This window comes from Garra rufa, chromosome 15, assembly GCF_049309525.1.
Source record: "Garra rufa chromosome 15, GarRuf1.0, whole genome shotgun sequence".
NCBI lineage: Eukaryota > Metazoa > Chordata > Actinopteri > Cypriniformes > Cyprinidae > Garra > Garra rufa.
In genome coordinates, this window is record NC_133375.1 from 34,011,179 (window position 1) to 34,032,890 (window position 21,712).

A 21,712-nucleotide genomic window follows, 5' to 3' on the forward strand; every position below is an offset into this window, starting at 1 on the left:
GTGTCCCTACAGGAGGCCCAGCCAATCATATTGCTTCTTCACAGCCATTAATTGAATGCTATTTGCTCGTGCTGTAGTCAGTGCTTGAACATCACAAGACTTCAGTTAAAAAAGGAAAAAAAAATCTTGTAAGTAATAATATGGTGAATGGTACAATTATACTAAGAGGACGCATTACTGGTGGGTACTTGAGCCTTATTGAAGGGGCTGTGCAAGACAAATAGGGTTGGGAAACACTGATCTAGTGCATGTTCCTATTTTTACTATCACATTAATAAATGGACTAAACTGCAACTATCCTCTGTATTGATTCCCATGAATTTCCCTGAGAACTAGATGGCTGTCATGTTTTTAAAGCTTTAATTATGTTAAATGAGCCATGGCTTCAGATTGATGGTGCTCTGCATTTATGCTTATCGATTAATTGCACATATAAATCCTTAAAATCTTTTCCCCATCTATAAATATCTTTTGGGTTAATTTAGATTTCAAAACAACTGGAGGAGAAATAGACAGACTTAGAGTGTTTTTGCTGTCATTTCATTTCTAAATGTTTATTTGTAAATGCAGCTGAACTGACCAGTGGGCAGAACCCTTTATTATGTCAACCTTTTCCTTGGTTTCTATGGGAGTTTTTATAGAGAGATATGTGGTCACTAAGGTTTTATAGTTAAACCATTTTTTACATAGAAAAACACCTAAAAACTCCAAAAGAGTGTAGGGAAACATCACATGAGATAAACTTGGTGTAATCTACCTACTATTTATGTTTTGTTTGTTCTTACTTGCTTACAGGAAGTGTAGGTGTGTCTATCGTCAGCATGTTGGAATCAGCCTGTCGTGACGGATATCTGACAGTCGGGTCGGAACCTCTAGAATCCAAGCATCTGCTTCCCAAGAGAGAGAAAACCTGCAGCGACCAGGAAACCAACATGACTGTAGGCCAGTACGTGCTGTGTCGCTGGTCTGACGGCCTTTACTACCTGGGCAAGATCCAGAGAGTGAGTTACTGATACTGTAGAGGTTATATACACCTGAACTGAATGCACAGAACATCTCTGTTTTATTCCACACACTGTACTGTATATCCTTCTGGAACATCGCAAGATGAAGCATTGGAATTAAGTTGTTTTAGTGCTTGGAGCATTCAAGGAATAGTTCACACAAAAAATTTTTTTTGCTGAAAATGTACTCAGCCTCAGGCCATCCTAGATGGAGATGAGTTTGTTTCTTCATTAGAACAGATTTGAAGAAATTTAGCATTACATCACTTGCTCACCAATGGATCCTCTGCAGTGAATGGGTGCTGTCAGAATCAGAGTTCAAACTGCTGATATAAACATCACAATAATCCACAAGTAATCCACACCAGTCCAGTACGTCAATTAACGGGTGTTTGTAATAAACAAATCCATCAATGAGACAATTTTAACTTCAAAATGTTCCAGCAAAAATACAAGTCCTAAAACTAACTTTGGCACACTTGCCAATGGCCGTTGACATGATAAAATTTACCGGCCAAATTTTTTTTACTAGCCATGAAACTTATTTTGCAAAAACAGGCAGTTATTACTACTACAATGACTAAACATATTTACAATTTGTCCTGCTACTGGTGTCTCTATTAAATGCATTTTCCCTCATTTTTCCCTATTAATTATAGCTATTCAACATTACAGTATAATTGAAAGCTATTATTTCTTATTTTTAGGCTTTGAAATAAAAAACGACTTTTAATTTAAGTGATTTTAAAACAATCACATAAACTATAAATTGTATATGCAGAAACTATATAAATGAATCTTTATTCAAGCTACAAAAGTTAATCAGCGACTAGAGCAGTCGAGTGATGATTTCTCTTTTTCTTTTGTTCTTTGATATTCATCAGTGACAGACTTCAGCAGGTTGATGCACATGAGTCGGATCTGACACATATATCCAATTTTCTCCAAACTGTTTACGGTCATTTAAAGGATTAGTTCACTTTCAGAATAAAAATTTACAGATAATGTACTCACCCCCTTGTCATCCAAGATGTTCATGTCTCTCTTTCTTCAGTCGTCAAGAAATTATATTTCAGGATTTCTCTCCATATAATGGATATGTATGGTGACCCCAAGTTTGACCTTCCAAAAGCTGCGGAAGAAGGGTTTTATCTAGCGAAACAATCAATTATTTTCTAAACAAATTGACAATTTATGTACTTTTTAACCTCAAATGCATGTCTTGTCTCTTCTCTGCCCTGCACATGCATAGTCTGTGTGATTCGGGTCAATACAGTTAGGGTATGTCAAAAAACTCCCATCCTGTTTTCATCCCCAACTTCAAAATCGTTCTGCATTGCTGCAGAAGTACCGACCCAGTGTTTACAAAGTAAACATACAAAGAAGATCAAACACCCTTTACAAAAAAGGTAAAAGAGCGTTATAGGACGATTTTGAAGTTGAAGACGAAAATGAGATGGGAGTTTTTCGACATACCGTATTAGGGGTGTGAACCTACACTGGTCTTACGGTTCGGTTCGATTACGATTATCATGTCATCGATTCGGTTCAATACAATATCTCGATGCATCACGATGCATTGACGATGCACTGCATACTCATTTTCAGTTTTACTTCAAATGTATACAATTGTGTTAATAAATACAAACAGTCAGATATATGAACTGAAACTTTAATTTTACCTTCTCAAAGAAAACACACTTCTTGAATGTATCAAACAAAACTAAAGTCTGGGCACAGAAGACAACAGCAACATTTAGAACAAATACACAAAAGTAAATACCTGGGCTTTGGTTTCGTTGTAGAGTTCCGGCATAATCTTTTCTGAAAAGTGGCTGCGTGAGGGAAGCTTATATCGCGGCTCAACTGTATTTAACAGGTGGCGAAACCCAGGGATTTCCACCACAGAAAAGGGCCGTATATTTTTTTTCAACGAAAAACTAAACCGAATAAGATTTCAACCGAGAGGTACCGCTCAGATCTTATTTAATTGAAACGAGGGAATAGAGTCCTGCACGAGCCCAGCCTGAGACGCTCAGACCCGAGCTCCGTACTTGTCCGACATCTTATCAGAACAGAGTTCGTGTTGCAGCCATTAAATAGTTCAGTTTTGGATTCTAATGGCAAAGTGGCTAGATTTAGTTTTGTTTCCTTTTTTAGTTAATTTAGAAATATGTTTGGAACATTTTATGTTTGTTAAATTCAAGCTTTTGATTTTTTTAAAGTAACGACCAAGCAGCCAACGGCAATGAGTTGAGCATGTTTGATAAATTTAGCCTTCTCAAATCAACACGACTTGCATTAAATAAAATTTATAGACATAAAACACTTGATGCATTTCACAATATTAATTTAAACATTTAACCTAGATAAATGTGCGCTGTTAGACGCATATCCAATCGTTTGTGCGGAGAGTGAAAGCGAAAGCGGGCTTTGCAGCTGACATGGAAGCACAAGCGCGATCACTTGCATTTTTTTCTTAATAACAGTGGAAACCTAAAATACACAATTTTTGTTGATAAAGGTAAGAGTAATACATCATTCAAAACTGCAAAAGATCTACTATTATTATTTATGTGCACTCACAATATCAACAAAACATTATATTTGCGTAAAATAGTTAAAGAAAACGGTGTTGAGCCAGATAGACGCACTCAGTGCTTTTAGCCAGTCTTTTCAACCAAATAAAAATAATGTTTCAGTCTTTTAAATTAATTACTAATAAAAAAAGATATTTGTTAAATACACACTGATGTTTGTTAGTTCGTTAAATGCACCATTGTGTAAAGAAAGTGGCAATAATCCTTTCAGTTAAAATCTGAAGACTTATTCATATAGAGTACTCCCCTCGTTAGCCCAACCCCCCTCCCGGAAAATCATATAAGCCCCCCGGGTCGCATGTTCTGGCACCGGGACTGAGTCCGTTATAATCGGTTATGGTCTATTACTGAACCGATACCAAATCGTTCTTGTCTGCATCGCGATGCATCGTAAAATTGCATTCTGGGGGCAGCTGTGGCTTAATGGTTAGAGAGTCGGACTTGTAACCCAAAGGTTGCAGGTTTGAGTCTCAGGTCCAGCAGGGATTGTAGGTGGGGGGAGTGAATAACCAGCACTCTCCTCTCACTCTCCTCTCACTCTCCTCTCACTCTCCTCACCCTCAATATCATGACTGAGGTGAGTCCCTTGAGCAAGGCACCGTACCCCCAACTGCTCCCCGGGCGCCACAGCAATGGCTGCCCACTGCTCCGGGTGTGTGTTCACGGTGTGTGTGTGTTCACTACTGTGTGTGTGCACTTGGATGGGTTAAATGCAGAGCACAATTTCCTAGTATGGGTCACCATACTTGGCCTCACTTCACCTCCTCCCTCCTAAAAACGATTAATTTTGACACCCCTATACCCTATACAACTGTATTGACCTGGGTTACACAGACTACGCATACACATCGCAGAGACAAGATGAGCATTTGAGGTTAAAAAGTATATAAATTGTCAATTTGTTGCAATTCTGACCCTTCTTCCTCAGCTGGGATCATTTAGAGCCCTTTGAAGCTGCATTAAAACTACATTTTGGAAGATCAAACTGAGGGGCACCATACGTATCCATTATATGGAGAGAAATCCTGAAATGTTTTCCTCAAAAAACACAATTTCTTTACGACTGAAGAAAGAAAGACATGTCATCTTGGATGACAAGGGAGTGAGTACATTTTCTGTAAATTTTTGTTCTAGAAGTCAGCTAATCCTTTAAGACTTCAGACCAAATCTGTTCTGATGAAGGCACAAACACGTCATCTTGGACAGCCTCAGGGTGAGCACATTTTCAGCAAATTTTCATTTTTGGGCGAACCATTTCCTTAAAGGGATAGTTTACCCAAAAATGAAAATTGATGTTTATCTGCTTACCCCCAGGGCATCCAAGATGTAGTTGACTTTGTTTCTTCAGTGGAACACAAACAAAGATTTTTAACTCAAACTGTTGCAGTCTGTCAGTCATATAATAGCAGTCAATGGGACCCATGGCTTTGAGAGTCCAAAAAACATACACAGACAAAACCAAATGAAATTCTGTGGCTTGACGATACATTAAGGTCTTACAACACGAAACAGTCAGTCTGTGCAAGAAACTGAACAGTATTTATATCATTTTTGACCTTAGTGTCCAACTGTCCTGAGCGTGTGCACAACAGCCGGCACGTGCCGAAGAGCAAGCAGCCATAACTTCCGCCGATCAGGCTCAAAAGTTGGGAGTTGGTGAAAAGTCAACGCTCCAGGAGTTTGCGCAAGCAAACGTAATCTTTTAGTTTTTAATCGGTTGCAACAATCAGGATGTGCACAAGCAATTACCATTTTGAGTAGCCATCGTACCCACAATCTCTCTGCACTGTGTAAACAATGAATGATGTTTACGCTCGACAGATCGCTTCTGCGCATGCGTCTACTGTGGAAGCGCTAAAGACAGTTGGACAATGCGGTGGATCAGAGGTAAAAAATGTTATAAATGCTTTTCAGTTTCTAACACAGACTGACTGTTTTGTGTCTTAAGACCTCAATGTATCGTCACGAGCGGCAAGGTTTCATTTGGTTTTGTCTGTGTATGTTTTCTTGACCCTCAAAACCGTGGAGCTCATTGACTGCCATTATATGACTTACAGACTGCAACGGTTTGAGTTAAAAATCTTCATTTGTGTTCTACTGAAGAAACAAAGTCACCTACATCTTGGATGCCCTGGGGGTAAACAGATTAAATCTAATTTTCATTTTTGAGTGAACTATCCCTTTAAAAACATAACTAACTATTAACGATATTTTGGTATATAATATTTGCTTTCTGATTTATTTCAGAATTTGTGTAGAAGTGGAAAATTTTTTATTTTATTCAAATTAACATTTTTTGAGTGGCAACTGTTAATGGAAAAAGTTGTATAATTATTTAGCAGTTGAGCATTTACTTGTTTCACATTGCCAAATGTCATATTTAATTGGAATATTGTTACCCTGTTCAAGGTGAAAAGACACGTTGTACCTTACAAAAGACATTATTAAAGTAAGGGACATATCTTTCATGAAAAAGAAAATCATACTGTGCTTTGAAAGCCCAGGATGTCCACTTTAAGATACACCAGATATATAAAACTGTGCCATTTGAAATTGCCAAAAATCAATGTCCCCTGCAGAGGACAAAAATGAATTGCTGGGTCCCAGTAGAAAACATACAAGAAATGTTCATATGCTCTATAATAATGAATAATTTATTTGCCAAATATACCATATATTGATGTTTTTACAGTTTTATGTTTGCATTTCACAAAACATACATTCCTTATTTAATTTCCCCTATAGGTGACCACCTCAAAACAGAGTTGCTTTGTGACGTTTGAAGACAACTCCAAGTTCTGGGTGCTTTGGAAGGACATACAGCATGGTAAGAGGTTGAATTGAATATGCATCATGCAAACCCAGGATTTTTAATTTTAAAAGAAGCAGCAATAATTCATCAGCAAGCTAGAAAGCAGATATTTTGTTTGATATATCAGTGTGTCCTATGAGATGAGTGTGTGACAGTGTGGTATTACCGCTTTGTGATGAGGTAACTAAAGCTTTATTCTCTCGCTCTCTCGCACAGCTGGTGTCCCTGGGGAAGAACCCAAATGCTCAGTGTGTTCTGACATGTCTCTGGTTCCTGGTAATGAAATTCTTATCTGTGGGAAGTGTGGAATAGGTGAGTCTGAGGCAGACATGGGCGCTGCCTGTATCCTAGCTCATCACCTAACACAAAACCAGGATGTATCGCAGTGAAACAGTTGTTTTTTGCTTTAGAGAATGTAGTGATTCATTTTGAGGAACTAATGACTCAGAAACTTGGTTATTAGTGATAGCATTGCTCTTACTATTACTCATTCTTATGGTTAAAGGGTTAGTTCACCCAGAAATGAAAATTCTGTCATTAATTACTCACCCTCATGTTGTTCCAAACTTTAACAAAAAGTATCCTCGTACCCTCATTTAAATGATATAAAAAACAGACAGTCAGTCAGTGCCGCGTTCAGTTAAAAGTACAACTAGTGTGGAGCTAGCTAATGATTCCATCTTTTTTATTATTTGGGAAAAATGATTTCATATTTCATTATTATATATTTTTTTTTGCAGAAATCACAGCTTGATGTAGCTCAGAACTGTATAAAAATAGTTTATCCAAAAATATTATTACTTACCATTATTTAGTTTTTTTTATCCATTTGACTTACAAAAGAAGATGTGAGATGAGAAATTATAAAAAAATAATACTTTTATTTTGCAAGGAGGCTTTAAATTGATCAAAGGTGATGATAAAGACATTTATAATGTTACAAAAATTATATTTCAGATAAATGCTGTTCTTCTGAACGTTCTATTCACCAAAGAAACCTGGGAAAAATCCACTCAGCTGTGTTCAACCTAACAATAATAATACATTTAAAATTACATTTTAAAATATATTCATATAGAAAACTGTTATTTTAAATAGTAAAAATATTTCAAAATGTTACTGTTTTTGCTGTACTTTGGATCAAGTAAATGATGAGCAGAAGAGACTTCTTAAAAAAATGTAAAAATTTACTGTTCAAAAACTTTTGACTGGTAGTGTATCTATTTGTATAAATGAATAGTGTAATAATTGTAATTACATAATGTAATTTAAAATGCTGAAGTGACCTTTCTTTATATTTTAACTAATTAATTGATTAATTGTTCTAATAATCGTTAGATTAATTGATTGTCAAAATAATTGTTTGTTGTAGCTCTTTTCTAAAATGATCAAGTCCCGTCCCTAAATTATTATTATTACTTTTATCATTATAATTATTATAAGGGGCAGACAATTGATTTGACCAAGTTAAATAATTTTTTTCTTGTGGTAAATTAATATATTACAGAACATCTAAAAAAAAATGATAATAATAATAATAATAATTATTATTATTAATATTATTATTATTATTTGTATTATTTTATGTGGTTTTAGGTGGGGTGACTGATGGTTATTCTGTTGGTGTCAACCACCTAGTAAACACCCAAAACATCCTACTAAGTTCATAGCCACACCCTGGCAACCAAGCCCATATCGATTGAATAAATGATAAATGCAGTAAAATACATCATTGTGCAGACTATGGACAGCTTCAGGGCTTTTGTGAAAAGTTACTGATCATACTTTCGTATCCGTTTTCTCAAGTTGTGTAGCACAGATTTACCAAAAAAAAAAGAAGGAAAGAAAAAAAAAAGTAATATCTGCAGCATAGACAGCCGACTTTAATTAAAATCCCATCTTGTCAGCAGAGAATTGCCCCTTTAATCGTATGCCTAATATGCTGAAATCTGTGAATGTTTCTTGTTTCATCACATTCATGACTTACAAAAAAAGTTTGACAGTATCACTGTTGGTTTAAAGGGTTACTCTACCCCAAAATGAAACTTTTGTCATTAATCACTTACCCCAATGTCATTCCAAATCCATAAAAGCTTTGTTCGTCTTTGAAACACAGATAAAGGTATTTTTGATGCATTCTGACATAGGCTTGGGCGGTAATACGGTATTATGGTATAAAGCGGGATCTAAAAATAGCAACGGTATCAGTTTCAATACCGTTATGCCGTCATGAAAAACAGTGCACTTATATAGGAGACAAGGATTAAATATTAAGTATAATTTATTTGATGCCTAAAAATACGAATTAGTGATGCACGGATGGCGGTTATATCCACGGGTGCTGCGGATAATCTGCGGGTCGAGTAATAAAAAAATGCGTTCTGATTATTTGCGGGTGGATGAGATAAATCTATAATGATGCTAATATTAACTACATTTTCTAAAACATGAACGTGTTTTATGTATGTTTTTCATCAGGTAGACGATTTCATTTGTGTGTAGTTTTTGGTGACAGAAACGGTGACATTCCCTATAAAGTTTGAAAGGAGTTACGCCTGTGCTATTGAGCACGGTAATGCAGTGGTCGGCTTTGCGTTTACTCACTTCTCTGATGCGCATCATTCAGTCCTGCATTAGCCAAAATCATGACAGTCCACCACATCAATAGCTAATTCAATCGCATGTTAATAAATTGAAATATTCCCTAAAAACACCCAGTAAAGACAGTGATGTGGTCAGGACCGTGGCGGCTTCTTTTGAAATAGATTTGACGATTGTGCCTGATGCGCTCGCGCCCGCTCTGTCCACAGATGCTGCCCGTTCATTCATATGCGAGAGCATGTCAGGCTAGGCGCACAGTGGTATAATAATAATTATTAATGATTATTTGAATCAGTAGATTATAACGAAAACAATACCTTAAAAATGAAACCTGGTGAACCGCTGTACACTTCAGTCCAAGCATGCGTTCAAATAGTAAGTTCAGAACCGCTCTAATACAGAGAAAACCCGAACGATTCTGTCAGAGATTCCGGAGAGTCGCATCCAGATGTCAGTTAACGTTATTCTTTTCTGTGTGGATTTGACTTGAAATCATAAGTGATAAACGTATATTAGTGTGTGCAGCGATGTGCAGATCAGCTGAATCAATCTGCTGTTAAAAATGAACCATCCATTCCGTCATGCAAAATTAAGAATCGGGTGCGGTTATCTGAATCAGAGAAAAATATAGGTGCGGGTGGGTGGCAGGCGGATCATTTATTTGAAGCTGTGGATTCGGGTGACGATTGAGCCCATCAGCGCATCTCTGCGTGGTTGTCATCATGTGACAGCGTGAAGGAGAAAGAGAGAGGTGGGGAAAGATGGCGAGTTGCGCACCAAGTGACCTGGGGCGCATTTCCAAAAAGCATCGTTAGCCAACTATAGTCGCAAGTTCCGTCGTTACCAACGTAGTTCAACGATTGGGTGTTTCCCGACACCATAGTTCAAACGAACAAACTTACGTGGTTGGAACTACAGCTCTCGACCTGTGGTTCTTGTTAGTAAGACATGTGGGCTTAATAAATTTTGTTTTTTTTTAGCACAATTTACTAGCTAACATGCAGTACAATCTATATCTTCCATTTAAACTAAATATAAATGCATTTTAATCTATGTATTTTTGTGCGTCCTCTATAAGCACCGTTTATGATTAGTGCGTGTGCACAAATGCCTGAGGGAACTCCGGAGTACGGGAAATGCACCCCTGGATGTTTATGCTAATTTAATTCTGTTTGACATATCTGGCCCTCCCATAGACACAGGGCTCTACGCTTACTTTTCTTGCTAGGAGCACTTGTGCTCCTAACTTAAACTAGTGTGATGCGGAGGAGACAAATTGTTGAATAAAGTAGTCATTATTTTAGTTTTCTTTGTGTACGAAAAAGTATTTTTGTAGCTTCGTAAAATTATGGTTGAACCCCTGATGTCACATGGATTATTTTACTGATCTCCTTGCTACGTTTCTGGACGTTGATCGTGTTAATTACATTGCTGTCTATGGGAGGGCCAGAGAGCTGTCAGAATGCATCAAAAATATCTTAATTTGTGTTCCAAAGAAGAACAAAGCTTTCACGGGTTTGTAACGACATTGGAATTTTCATTTTGGGGTGGAGTAACCCAAACTGGTAACACTTTACAAAAAGGTGTCATTTGTTAACATTAGTTAAAGAACATAAACAAACAATGAACAATACATTTATTGCGCTATTTATGAATTTTTGGTAATGTTAGTTAATAAAAATACAGTTGTTCATTGTTCAGGTTAGTTTAAAGTTCATTAACTGATAATAATAATAATAATAATACGTTTTATTTATATTGCGCCTTTCCGTAGCTCAAGGACGCTTACAATAAACATGAAAATACAGGATAACATCGAACAGCAGCATGGAGGTTAGCATGAACAATAAGAAACAAAATATTGAAAAAACAGACATAGAGGAGTGATAAACAAAAGGTCAACTTAAGAGAGGTAACATTCACAGAAAAGATGTGTTTTGAGCAATGATTTAAATTCAGACAAGTTGTTGGAAAAACAAAATGATCTGGGGAGAGAGTTCCATAGTTTAGGGGCAACAACAGAGAATGATCTGCCCCCCATGGAAGAGAGGCGATACCGAGGGACCGCAAGAAGGCAAGATTCGGAGGACCGCAATGAACGCGGAGGAGTATAGGGAAGAAGAAGATCGCAGAGGTAGACGGGGGCCAAACCATGTAAAGCTTTAAAAGTAAGCAGGAGGATTTTAAACTTAATGCGATAGGTGACTGGTAGCCAATGAAGGTCTGCTAGAATTGGGGTAATATGGGTGGAACGCTTAGTGCGGGTGAGGATACGAGCAGCAGAGTTTTGAATGTACTGTAGTTTAGCAATGGTGGTAGTAGGTAAGCCAATGAAAAGGGCATTACAGTAATCAAGGCGAGAAGAAACAAAAGCATGGATGAGAGTTTCTGTATCTTTAACACTAATGAATGAACGGAGCTGAACAATTCGTCGTAAATGAAAAAATGCTGATTTTGTGAGAGAGTTTATATGAGACTGAAAAGAAAGAGAGGAGTCAAACAGGACACCGAGATTTTTCACAAGACTAGATGGATCAATGAGAGTGTCAATGATATTACAAGTAAAATTAGCGGGAACTTTAGAGGTAAGTGATTGGGTGCCAATAATGATGATCTCAGTTTTAGCCATATTAAGTTTCAAAAAATTAGAATTGAGCCATGTTTTTATATCCTGGACACAGTCAGAGATGTGATCAATTTGAATGGATCGAGAAGGTATGCAAGATGTATAGATTTGAATATCATCAGCGTAAAAATGATAGCTGAAACCATGACGCTGCAGTATCTGACCCAGTGGCAGAATGTAAATGATAAATAGTAAAGGCCCAAGAACGGAACCCTGGGGAACGCCTTGTTTCAGGGGGGCAGTAGGTGACCTAAAATGTTAACAAACACAATTTATGATTTTAATAATGCATTAGTAAATGCTGAAATTAACATTAACTAAGATTAATAAATGCTGTATAACTGCTGCTCATTGATAGTTCATTTTAACTAGGGATGCACCGATACCAATCGGTCGATAAAGCTTGCGTGTTTTGTCAGTAAAGCCGGTTCTGTAATCAGCGGTAAATGCCATCAGGTGCGTGATTTCACGTTGAGCCGTATATACTACACACAGCCGTTGTTTACCGACGAGCTGCGCATAGCAATGTTCATTATCAGTGTGAAAGTGCGCAGCTCGTCTGTAAACAACGGCTGTGTGTAGTATATACGGCTCAACGTGAAATCGCGCACCTGATGGCATTTACCGCTGATTACAGAACCGGCTTTACTGACAAAACGCGCAAGTTATCGACCGATACATATCGTGCATCCCTAATTTTAACTAATGTAGCTAGTTAATGTTAATATTAAAGGAGAAGTTCAATTCCAGAACTAAAATTTTCAGATAATGCACTCATCTCCTTGTCATCTAAGATGTTGTTATTCTTTCTTCAGTCGTAATGAAATTGTGTTTTTTGATGGAAACATTCCAGGATTTTTCTAAAAAAAAACCTGACAATTTATATACTTTTTAACCTCAAATGCTCGTCTTGTCTAGCTCTGCATGTACTCAGTGTATCCCGGTTCAAGACAGTTAGGGTATGTCAAAAAAACTCCCATCTCATTTTCTTCCCCAACTTCAAAATCGTCCTGCATCGATGCTTTACCTTTTTTTGTAAAAGGTGTTTGATCTTCTTTGCATGTTCACTTTGTAAACACTTCTGGGTCGGTACTTCTGCAGTGATGAAGGACAATTTTGAAGTTGGGGGAGAAAATGAGATGGATGTTTTTCAAAATACTGTTTTGAGCATCTGAGGTTAAAAGTATATAAATTGTCAATTTTTTTTAGAAAAGAATTGATCGTTTCACTAGATAAGACCCTTCTTCCGTGGCTGGGATCGTTTAGAGCCTTTTGAAGCTGCATTTAAACTGCAAGATCAAACTCGTGGGCACCATAGAAGTCCACTATATGGAGAGAAATCCTCAACTATTTTCCTCAAAAAACATAATTTCTTTATGACTGAAGAAAGAAAGACATGAACGTCTTGAATGACAAGGGGGTGAGTAAATTATCTGTAAATTTTTGCCCTGGAATTGAACTTCTTCTAACTAATGAACCTTATTGTGAAGTGTTACCAAAATTTCTATCTTAAAATGGTTTACAAAAGAAAAATATTGCTACTTACCTTCCACAGTTTCAACTGATTCCCAAGCTTTTGTGAATTTGATCAGCTCAATTTCAGTCATTTTGACAATGATGTGTGCAGTTATTGTCATGCTAACAACCAGCAGAGTGATGCAAAGCAACATCAAGATTATTAAATATTATAGGGGACGATTTGGCTCTCTGATTATTCAGTGTCTGCAGTGGTTACGGCTCCGCAGCACTTGCAATTTCTTCAGAAAATGTGAAAATCTAGTAATATAAAAGTTGCTAAGACTTCTTGCATGATGCAACGGCTGGGGAACTCTTCTGCCTGTGGATAAAACTGATTAACATGTACTTGTGATAATGTATTTTAAAAGATTGGAGTGGAAAATGTGGTACAATTTGCATTAGAAACGCCATAGCGTCTACAAAGCAAATAGAGAACTATTCTGGGTGTCTTTGATGACTTTAAGGGGGTTTGGTAAGACTGCACTACAGTAATGACTCGCTGGGGACGCAGAAGTGGCTCTCTGAAGTCTCGAGGATTAGTGTCGACTTCAGCTCTGCTGTTCATATTTACACATCTGATTGGCTCTGAGTCGATCTGTTTTTTTCTTGAGCTAATATTTGTCCTCCATCCTTCAACATGCTTGCCTTGCATCTTCAGGCTATCACCAGCTCTGCCACTTGCCCCCAGTGGAGAGCTCAGCTGACCTTCCTCCGTGGTTCTGCAGGAAGTGCATTTTTGCTTTAGCTGTGAGAGTAAGTCCTTCGTGTACGCTCCGTATTCCATATAAATGAATGGGGGATCAGGAAGGCCATGTTGCTGACGTGTGTTTCTTTATGTGGCAGAAAGGGGGAGCTCTGAAAAAGGGGCCAATCTCCAAAGCGCTGCAGGTCATGAAGCAGGTGCTGCCCTATAATCCAGAGGAGCTGGAGTGGGACTCTTTGCATCGTACCAACCATCAGCAGTGCTACTGCTACTGTGGAGGACCTGGAGAGTGAGTCTGGCTCATCTTCCTTCTACTTCCTTTCTTTTTGTGGTCATCCTTATTTGATTTCTTTCCCTCTTAGAGGTGATTTAGTGCAGCGTATGCACAGCAAAGCAACATTTCATTGTATTTGGGCATAACGCGTGTCATATTATTTGATAGCATTGGACGTTTGATTAATTGTAGTGAAATGGTTTGTTTGTGTGTTTCAGTGAAGTAAAAGCACCGAGGAGAGCGTGACAAATGCACTCGCACATCTCTGCCTCGTGCGCTCGCTTGCTGTCTGCTCACTCAGCACAATCATTTTGATCAAAACAAAATTTTATGCATTATGCAACCAACGACAGAACAGGGACCATCACGAGATTGTTGAAAAATAAACAGTCCCCACATTACTTTGTAATAGTAGTCATCAGATTATTATTAAAAAGAAGGGTTTATATGTGCACTGTGAGACAGAATAGATGTCAGAAAGCTAAACATAAGTTATACATTTTACTTGCAATGACAATAAACAGGGCAGAGTTTTTTTATTTTTATTTTTGTGAACTATTTAAAATGTTTAAAAATTCTTAATTAAAATTATAATTAAAATGAAAGTGAAAAATAAATGCATAAAAGGTTAAGAACTTAAAGATAAAAGCTTCAAACTTACTGAAATAAATTAAGTTGAAATAAAAAAGCTGAAATAAAAATACATAGACGATATTATGAAATAATAAAAACTTATTTGAAATATTGGAAATTTGAACTATTAGAAATATAAAATGTATACTGTATAACAAATAAAACACTGGAAATATAAAAATAGAAGCAAGTTAAAATTAGGGTAAAAATAAATGAATTAAAGATGAAACCTTAAAGTCAAAGCTTAAAAAAACGAACTAAAACTAACTGAGATAAAGTAATTTGAAATAAAAAAGCTGAAATAAAAATAAATAGAAGATAAATAGAAATATTACAAATCTCTTAGAAATGCTGGAAATAAGAACTATTAGAAATATTAAAAAAAAAACTAATAAAAATGACAAATATACTGTGTAGCAAAGAAAAAAAAACCCTGAAAAAATAAAAATAAAAGCCAGTTAAAATTCAGGTGAAAAATAAATAAATAAATACAAGATGAAAAACTTAAGATAAAGATAAAAGCTTAAATAAGTACCAAAACTAAAGCTGAAATAAAAATAAATTAAAGATGAATAGAAATATTAAACAACTATTAGATAAATTGGAAATAAGAACTATTAGAAATATTTAAAAAAAAATAATAAAATGTCAATAAAATGTTAAATTCTATAACAAAAAAAAAAATGAAAAAAAAAATTTAAAATAAAAGCCAGTTAAAATTAAGGTGAAAAATAATAAGATAAAAGCTTGAATAAAACTTGAAACTAAAACAAACTGAAATATAATAATTTGAAATAAAAAAAACTGAAATTAAAATAAATAGAAGATAAATAGAAATATTAAAAACCTGTTAGAACTATTTCAAATATTAGAAATAAGAACTATTAAAAATATATATTGACAAATGTCAAAAGTATACCGTACAACAAATAAAAAACTGAAAATATAAAAATAGAATTCAAAACGGTAGTAAATACTGTAATACCATCAAAATAATACTACAAGTTATTTTTATAAGTATTTACTAACATAATTATGCTAAAACTTTTGTTTATGCTAAATATGCTAAAACTATTTAAAATAATTCAATTAATATTCTTAATTAAAATAATAATTTAAATAAATAAAAGATGAAAAGTTTACTAACTGAAACTAACTAAAAATAAGCTAAAGCTGTTGAAAGTTAAATCTAAAGCTGAAATAACAATAAAATGAATATAAATAGAAATATAAAACTATTAGACACATTGGGAATAAGAACTATTAGAAATATATAAAAAAAAAAAACGAATAAAAATGTCAAAAGTATACTGTATAACAAATAAAAAAATGAAAATATGAAAACAGAAGCCAGTTAAAAATTTGAATAAAAATTGTAATAGCATCAAAATAACACCAAGTTATTTTATACACATATTTAATAACATAATTATACTATTTAAAATAATTGTAGAAGAAAGGAAATAATTTTGAATTTCCTGATGCATTTGCGGTCAGCTATAGTGATCTGTATTTGATGTTTACATTCCGTTAATGAAAATATTACAGATGCTACCCTCATATCATCCACTGTGTTGTATTACAGCATTACTAAAAATACAAGTGTTGTATTAGTAAGAATTAAAAATGGTCTCTAAAATGGTATTGGTGCTATTTTAATTATCCCTACTAGACATAAAGCTTCTAGAAAGATGTTGGTAATGCTGTGCCAATGGTTTTGGTATTGCTGCTGTTCTGAATGACAAGAAAGAGGTTTGAGCATCACTCCATCAAACCACCAGTTTTGCTTGCTTTTATTTTTGTTTCTAGTGAGACATAATTGGTCTGTTTGGGTCTTTGTGCTTTGTGTCTGATAAGAACCATTCGACAGTTCATTTCTTTTTCTCGGATTTTCCCATCAGGTGGTATCTGAAAATGCTGCAGTGCTTTCGCTGCGAGCAGTGGTTTCATGAGGCGTGTACGCAGTGCCTACAGGAGTCCATGATGTTTGGAGATAGGTATGTACTGTACACAGCTACATTTATCACAAGATTTTCCACAACAAAAGAACTTGCTTCTTTACATCAATATTCCACCATCCTTTAGTATGGATTTCTCATCTTTCTCCTCAAATCAATGAACTTCCCTGAAAAGCAATTGGCTTTACATCATTAAATATAATTAAAGTGATATTGGCATGACTGAGGGGTATTTTTAGGCACAAGTGGAGCACCTAAAATCACTCTAATGCATAATGGTTTTATAACATGGTAACAGAAATAATATGATGAAACAAAGCAATAATCAACATATCATTAAAAAGTTAAATTATACTGAATATTTAGAGTATAGTAAATATTTAAATTATCTTTAAACAAGAAAAATAAACAATGATTACATTTTTAAAATATATTAAATATGTAAATTATTATTTAAATAATCAAAATAAACAAAAATGAAATATTTGAAATTAAATATTTGAAATGTTATATATTTGAATATTTAAATAAAGCAAAAATAGTAAAAAGTAAAAACCACTCATGTATAAATAATCATTTAAGAGTTATGTTAAATATTTAAATTATTATTTAAATAATCAAAAGAAACATTAAATATTTATTATATATTTGGAATATATTGAATATTTAAATTATTATTTAAATAATATAAATTAACAATTTTTAATGTATTTATTGAAAATATATTGAATTTAAAAATATTTTTTAAATCGTCAAAAATTAACCTTTCTTAAATAAAAAAAAATCACTTGTGAAAAATAATATATAGTTAAAGAGTTACATAATATTGCATATTTAAATGATTATTTAAAAAATCAAAAGGAACAAAATTTAATATTTAAGATATATTAAATGTTTGGAATATATTTAAACTATTATTGAAAGAATAAAAATTAACCATTCTTGCCATAAAAATCTCTTGTAAAGAAAATAATTAGACTTAAATGATATTTTATATTTAAATTATCAAAATAAACAATGATCAAAAAACAACTAATAAATACTTATGATATATTAAATATTTGATATATATATTTAATATTTAAACAGTTATATAAATAATAAAAATTAACAATTGCAAAATCATACAAAAAAGATTAAATATGTAGTTAAAGACTTAAGCTATATTAAATATTTAAATTATTTTTTAATAATCTAAAGAAATTATATATTTATATAATATATTGTATATTTAAAATGTATAGAATATTTGAATTATTATTTAAATCGTCAAAATCAACCATTCTTAAAGAAAAAATCACATGTAAAAAGTTATAGATAGTTAAAGAGTTACATCATATTAAAATTGTATTAGTTACATTCATATTTAAAATATTATTTAAATAATCAAAGGTAAATATTTAAGTTATATGAAATATTTGAAATAATAATAAAAAATAAATAACAAAAATGAACAGCTGTTAAAATTGTGTAAAAATAATTAATATATAGTTAAAGAGTTAAGTTATGCTAAATATTTTAACAATTTTTTAAATACTTTAAATAAAAAATAAATATTTGGAATATATTATATATTTAAAATATATAAAATATTTCTCTCTCATGTAAATAATTTTAATTGAACCAGCTACACTCATGGCAAGCAACGCATTTTTGTGATCAAATGTTTTAATTAAATTAAACAATCCAATTCCACGTAACTTTAAGATTGGCTGTGATTGGCTGTGATTGTGTCGTGCAGCCATTTCACATTCAGTGTGTACAGACAAATTGCTTGTCGCTGAAAATTGCTCTTTGGTGGCTTCGAACACTGAATCAGTCCAATCAGATTGTAGGGCCGGCGTTATCTGTTTTATAATAAAATATAAGCCATTGCTTTTCAGAAAGATCAATGAACATAATAACCAAAGTGAAATTCTATTTGCAACATCTCAACGGTAATGATTAGTGAATATTGCGTCAAACTTAATGCGCCGTCGCACACAGGCGAGATTACACGCGTTAGGGGATTTTTAAAAGATCATAATGACACTGCCAAGCACAATTTTTCTGTGGCCGTAGTGCCGTTTGTACCTCTCTGAGGTGTGTAATTTAAATGACTCCATTTTCTGTCTTTTCTCTCATAGGTTTTACTTGTTCATTTGTGCGGTGTGCAATAAAGGAGTGGAATACATCAAGCGGCTGGCTCTCAGATGGTAAATGGCAGCTCTTCTTTTCCCCTTCGCAAGTGATTGCACCCAGATCCGTGTCAGAATTATATAGTCAAAGTGTCGGATGTGATTGATGCGGGCCGGAGCTCTCGATTCACATCTTTTTCTCTCAAGCTCCTGGCTGTTTTAGAAAGTAAAGAAAGGGCATTGCATTTTTTTTCAGAGTAGGAGTTTGTCTGGACATTGATTCTCGCTTTTTGTCCCAAATGAGAAATAGCCATTTGAAGCGAAGATTTGGTGCTGAGAGGATTTCTTATGATAGCAGGGGATTACTCTTGAAATACAGTGAGCTGGATGTGTTGGATATTTAGGTATGAAGCCAGTCGCGGTTCAGATTTAAGCTTTATCCTTCTTAAAAAGTATGCTGTGTTAAAATGGACCTTGCCTTGTGAACGGAGCGGCACTCTATTTGACGTTTACCATGTGACAGTTCATGCAGATTTTGGCGGCGTCATTCGATCTAAGAGCATTTCTTCTTTAGGTCTAAAGCATCTTCAGCTTAGTCTCTAGACTTTAGAGCTCTAAGTGGTGTTTTACGTGAGATTTTCTTGTTTTCAGTTGAATTATTTTTCATTTGCAGGGTGGATGTGGTCCATCTTGCCCTCTACAACCTGGGAGTGCAAAGTAAAAAGAAATACTTTGAACTTGAAGAGATCCAGACCTTCATCACCAACAACTGGGACCATTTCCAAATGGGCAAGGTGATGCAATTAAGCATTCTTATTGTTTGCTATTGTTTATTTAAATTTATTTTAGGTAAAACTTCCTTAAAAAAAGTGTAGTGTAGTTTTTAGATGGGCTTTGGGTGAACTGTTGGCAACTACCCACAGAGAACACCATAATAACCACATAGCAACACCCAAAACACATTAGTGATTACAAAGCAACAACCTGAACACACTGTAACTGCAACGCAATGACTACATGGCAACATATATAATAATGCACTAGTAATCACACAAAACCCCTAGCAACCACACAGCAACACCATAAACACTAGCAATTGCTTAACAACCAGAGCACTCTAGCAACATCCTAGTAACCACCCAGAACACCCATCAACCACATGGCAACACCCAAAACACACTAGCAACTACATAGCAACAACAGAACACTCTAATAACACCCTAGCAACCATCCATAACACTCTAGCCATCACATAACTACAACAGAACACCCTAGCAACCATCCAGAACACACTAGCAACTGCATAACAACAGAACACCCTAACTATACCCTGACAACCACCCAGAACACACTAGCAACTGCATAACAACAACAGAACACCCTAACAACCACACTACAACACCAGAATAACAACCACAACACACTAGCAACTGCATAGAACAGCCCTAGCGATATGTTAAAATGCCCAACTTTACAGCAGAAAAAAAAATGCTTACAGTCTTGTACAAAAAGTGGTTTTGGTCTATATAGCTAATTTTGCCCTTCATGTCAACTGTGAGGGGGTGAATTTTTTTATAACTCATCCATTTAGGTTATATTAACCACACTACAACACCCAGAATGCACTAGCAACTGCATGGCAACAACTATAACACCCTAGAAACATCCTAGTATCCACACTCGAGGTACCACACAGAACACCATATCAACCACATAGCAAAATACAGAACACACTAGCAACTGCATAGCAACAACCAGAACACTTTAACAATGTTTTAGTACCACACAGAACACCCTAGCAACCACACTGGAACATTTAGAACATAGCAGAGCAACAACATAGCAACAACCAGAACACCATTGAATGTCCTAGTAACCACACAGAACACCATATAAACCACATAGCAACAACCAGAACACACTAGCAACTACATAACAACATCCCGAACATGCTAGCAACTACATAGCAACAACAGAACACCGATCAACCACCCAGAACACCTTCTCAACCACATGGCAACACCCAAAACACACTAGTAATTGCATAGCAACAACCGGAACACCCTAACAACACCCTAGCAACCACCCAGAACACCCTATTGACCACATGGCAACATCCAGAACACACTAGCAACTACATAGCAACAACAGAACACCTTATCGACCAAATGCCAACACCCAGAACACACTAGCAACTACATAGCAACAACAGAACACCCTAACAACACCCAGCAACCACCCAGAACACCATATTGACCACATGGCAACATCCAGAACACACTAGCAACTACATAGCAACAACAGAACACCTTATCGACCACATGCCAACACCCAGAACACACTAGCAACTACATAGCAACAACAGAACACCTTATCGACCACATGCCAACACCCAGAACACACTAGCAACTACATAGCAACAACAGAACACCCTAACAACACCCAGCAACCACCCAGAACACCATATTGACCACATGGCAACATCCAGAACACACTAGCAACTACATAGCAACAACAGAACACCTTATCGACCACATGCCAACACCCAGAACACACTAGCAACTACATAGCAACAACAGAACACCTTATCGACCACATGCCAACACCCAGAACACACTAGCAACTACATAGCAACAACAGAACACCCTAACAACACCCTAGCAACCACCTAGAACACCATATTGAATAATGGCAACATCCAGAACACACTAGCAACTACAAAGCCATAACAGAACACCCTAAAAACACACTAGCAACCACCCAGAATTCACTAGCAACTACATAACACCCTAATAACTACCCAGACCACCCTATCAAACAAAATGGCAACACCCAAAGTACAATAGAAACTCAACAACCATAACAC

The 21,712-nt window shown here is 35.2% G+C and overlaps 1 protein-coding gene across 1 annotated transcript in view; it reads left to right on the forward strand.

Annotated features, from left to right (window-relative positions):
* Positions 1-21,712, forward strand: part of phf19 (PHD finger protein 19) — a 60,354-nt gene that overhangs the window by 5,165 nt on the left and 33,477 nt on the right. Inside the window, exons 2-9 of the mRNA XM_073818931.1 lie at positions 796-1,001; positions 6,350-6,431; positions 6,633-6,728; positions 13,820-13,914; positions 14,005-14,153; positions 16,673-16,768; positions 18,856-18,924; positions 19,520-19,640. Of these exons, the coding sequence (XP_073675032.1) occupies positions 822-1,001; positions 6,350-6,431; positions 6,633-6,728; positions 13,820-13,914; positions 14,005-14,153; positions 16,673-16,768; positions 18,856-18,924; positions 19,520-19,640 (888 nt within the window). The 5' untranslated portion in view covers positions 796-821. The remainder of the gene's footprint in view (positions 1-795; positions 1,002-6,349; positions 6,432-6,632; positions 6,729-13,819; positions 13,915-14,004; positions 14,154-16,672; positions 16,769-18,855; positions 18,925-19,519; positions 19,641-21,712) is intronic.